The following is a 2,971-nucleotide window of genomic DNA, read 5'->3' as shown; positions in this document are numbered from 1 at the left end:
CAATCAATCATCTCACTCTGAATATATGTTATAGCCTTTAGAAACATAAATTAACGAATTTATGAAGTTATAGTTTTAAATTCTTAATTTGTGTCAATATATCATATATGTTTATGTAATATATAATATTAATACTCTAATATATAAATATAATATGAAATTATAAATTATACTTAATATTAAAAAACCGTTATACCACTGAGATAACCTTGATTTTAAATAGCAGTATTTGACGACCGATATTAAAATTTTGACAGCAATAAGTATATAAAACATTGATAAGCAAATTTAAAAATCGCAACAGTTGCTTTCCGAATTTGATTCTAACCACAAACAATTACTTTGAAACAAAAAAGAAAATGATTAACAATTGACCTTAGATATTATTACTTTTGATGTATTGTTACAAATCTTCCTTCGAAGATGAATTACTACATATACTAGTAAATCTTGATACCAACTACCAAATAAACCTCTTTTCTCTTCTTTTTAAATGATACAAAAAGAAATAACAATCTTAAAAACTACCCTAAATATAAACAAAATTTAACATTTTAACAAATTCACACCTCCATTTACTTTGGGTTGGGGCAAAGGCAAAAGTGGACTATTCGTACCCTTCTTAAAATTCTTATACAAAGCTGTATCAGAGTACACAGCTCGTGACCTCATTGACCTTATCCTGTGTTTATGCCTATGACCTTTCTTTTCACCTTCCCGCCGGCGGCCATGTTCTTTCTCCTCAACAACCACCACTACCTCCGCCTTCTCGCCGGAGCTACTACTCCCACTCCTACTCCTACTAACATCCTTATCTCCCTCTTTCTCTTTTTCTACACCTTTTTCTCCTTCTTTAGGAGCAATATACACAAACGAACCAACTTCCAAATCGTCCAACTCCAGTATATGTTCCAACGTCTTCACCACTTCCGTCATAGCAGGTCGGCATTTCGGGTGGTGGCTTAGACACCGGCTAGCCAACGCCGCCGCCTTCTTTGCCCCTTCCACCGGAAAATGACCATCGAGTTTACAATCCATTATTCTATCAAGATTACTCGAATCTTTCAAAAGCGGTCGTGCCCATTCCACTAAACACTGTTCTCGATTTGGTCGTTTTTTATCCATCGATCTTTTCCCCGTTAATAGCTCTAACAAAACCACCCCGAAGCTGTAAACGTCGCTCATGGTGGTCAAATGACCGGTCATGATATACTCCGGCGCCGCATATCCGTGTGTCCCCATGACACGTGTACTCACGTGCGTCTCATCTCCTTCTGGTCCATCTTTCGCTAGCCCAAAATCCGATAGTTTAGCAGTATAATCCTGTTAACATATTAGAATCAGAAAAGAGAAAAGGAAAAAGAAAAAGATGATATAAAGTTATTATAAAGATCGATGAACAAAAGAATATAAGAAATTACCGATGCTAATAATATATTCGAAGTTTTAAAGTCGCGGTAAATGACGGGTTTGTCCTCGCCATGAAGAAAGGCGAGACCTTTTGCCGCACCAAGTGCTATTTGAATCCGGGTCAACCATGGCAATGAGATTGAATACCCTGAATTTATATATAAATAACAAGATCTTGATTAATATTGTGCATAATTATATCTAAAAGATTGAAACTTTATAAAGAGATTAAAAAAAATTACTTCTGAATAATTGACTTTCCAAATTGCCCCTTGTCATGTATTCATAAACAAGAAGCCTGTTCTTCTCCTCACAACAATAACCAATCAACTTCACAAGATGAGGATGCCTCAATTGCCCCAAAAACGTCACTTCAGTCTATAAATTTATAAAAGAAATCCAAAATCAGTAAAGATTTGATATAAAAGAAGAAAAAAAAATGGTTATTTATTTATATGCTTACAAGCCATTCATTGTGGCCTTGACCACCATCTAAATCCAAGAGCTTGACGGCAACCGGTTGAGCCTCTAAACCCGGTCTAAGTTTATCATCTATAAAACCCTTATGAACCGTTCCGAACCCACCTTCACCAAGATAATTACTAGATGCGAAATCATGTGTAATCATCGTAAGTTCCGCCATAGTGAATTCATGAAGGTCCCACCCAACGATAGAATTCGAAAGTCCATTGATGATGGAAAGTGATGAACTAACATCGGATATTGATAATCTCTGTGAAGTACCCGTTTTAGAAACAAGAGTCTGTGGGTCTAAGCGAACTGTTTTGTTTGTGAAACAACCGAGTAGAATGGTTTTCCATGCGTTGGGTTTTCTTAGAGCCATGGGAGAAGAAGAATGTGGAATAATGGTGGTGAAGGTTAGGAGTATATAAGTAGGTGTGATTGTGAACCGGCCGGTTCAGATGAGGGGTAATCTGGACAAAATTAGGAGGTGAGCGAACCAACTATCATTTGAAAAAGAGAGGATAGAAGTTGGTGGCAACAGGGTTTTGGTTAGAAGATTCTTGGAACAAAAAGTCTTTAAGGATAACTAATCACTTATTTTCTTGCAGGCTTCTAGCACCTGAGTATATATAAACATATAAATTAGACAAAATTACATAAATGGTCCTTATCATTTATAAAATGGACCAAATATAGTTCCTATGTAAATTCTTTGACAGGGTGAGATATCCTGTGATTTGAAAACGTTGCACCGATAAGTCTTTTGGCTATCATTGTTAGAATATAAAAGCTAAGTACTTGTGAAATTACCAATCTATCATTCATTTATATATTTCTGGCTATTATTACATTAGACTTGGACACAACCACTACACCTAACGTGCCCATCTAATGAAGCCTACAACTCTTCTTACGACCTCACTGGTCAAACCAAAACAATCTCATAAATCAAAGTCCGATTTCAGAAATTATAACAAAAAATGTGGAAACTTAGCGTTGCAAAATGAATGTTTGTTAATTTCAAGTGTGTCTCAGATCAATTTATTTGTTGGTTGTTGTAACCTCCCAAAATACAAGGTAAAAATTTTCGTTTTTA

The 2,971-nt window shown here is 35.6% G+C and overlaps 1 protein-coding gene across 1 annotated transcript; it reads right to left on the bottom strand.

Moving 5' to 3' along the window:
• Positions 1-360: 360 nt before the first annotated feature.
• Positions 361-2,457, bottom strand: LOC145107952 (EPD1-interacting receptor-like cytoplasmic serine/threonine-protein kinase). The gene is made up of 4 exons (XM_079044917.1): positions 1,874-2,457; positions 1,653-1,788; positions 1,422-1,558; positions 361-1,323 (listed from the first exon to the last, which is right to left on the bottom strand). The coding sequence occupies exons 1-4, from the start codon at positions 2,252-2,254 to the stop codon at positions 547-549; spliced, it is 1,431 nt and encodes a 476-aa protein (XP_078901043.1). The 5' UTR covers positions 2,255-2,457; the 3' UTR covers positions 361-546.
• Positions 2,458-2,971: the final 514 nt, after the last annotated feature.

Source organism: Lactuca virosa, chromosome 4, assembly GCF_052849685.1.
Source record: "Lactuca virosa cultivar CGN04683 chromosome 4, Lactuca_virosa_CGN04683_v6, whole genome shotgun sequence".
Lineage (NCBI taxonomy): Eukaryota > Viridiplantae > Streptophyta > Magnoliopsida > Asterales > Asteraceae > Lactuca > Lactuca virosa.
Note: the sequence above shows the minus strand (reverse complement) of the source record. Positions and strands in the feature narration are given on the sequence as shown.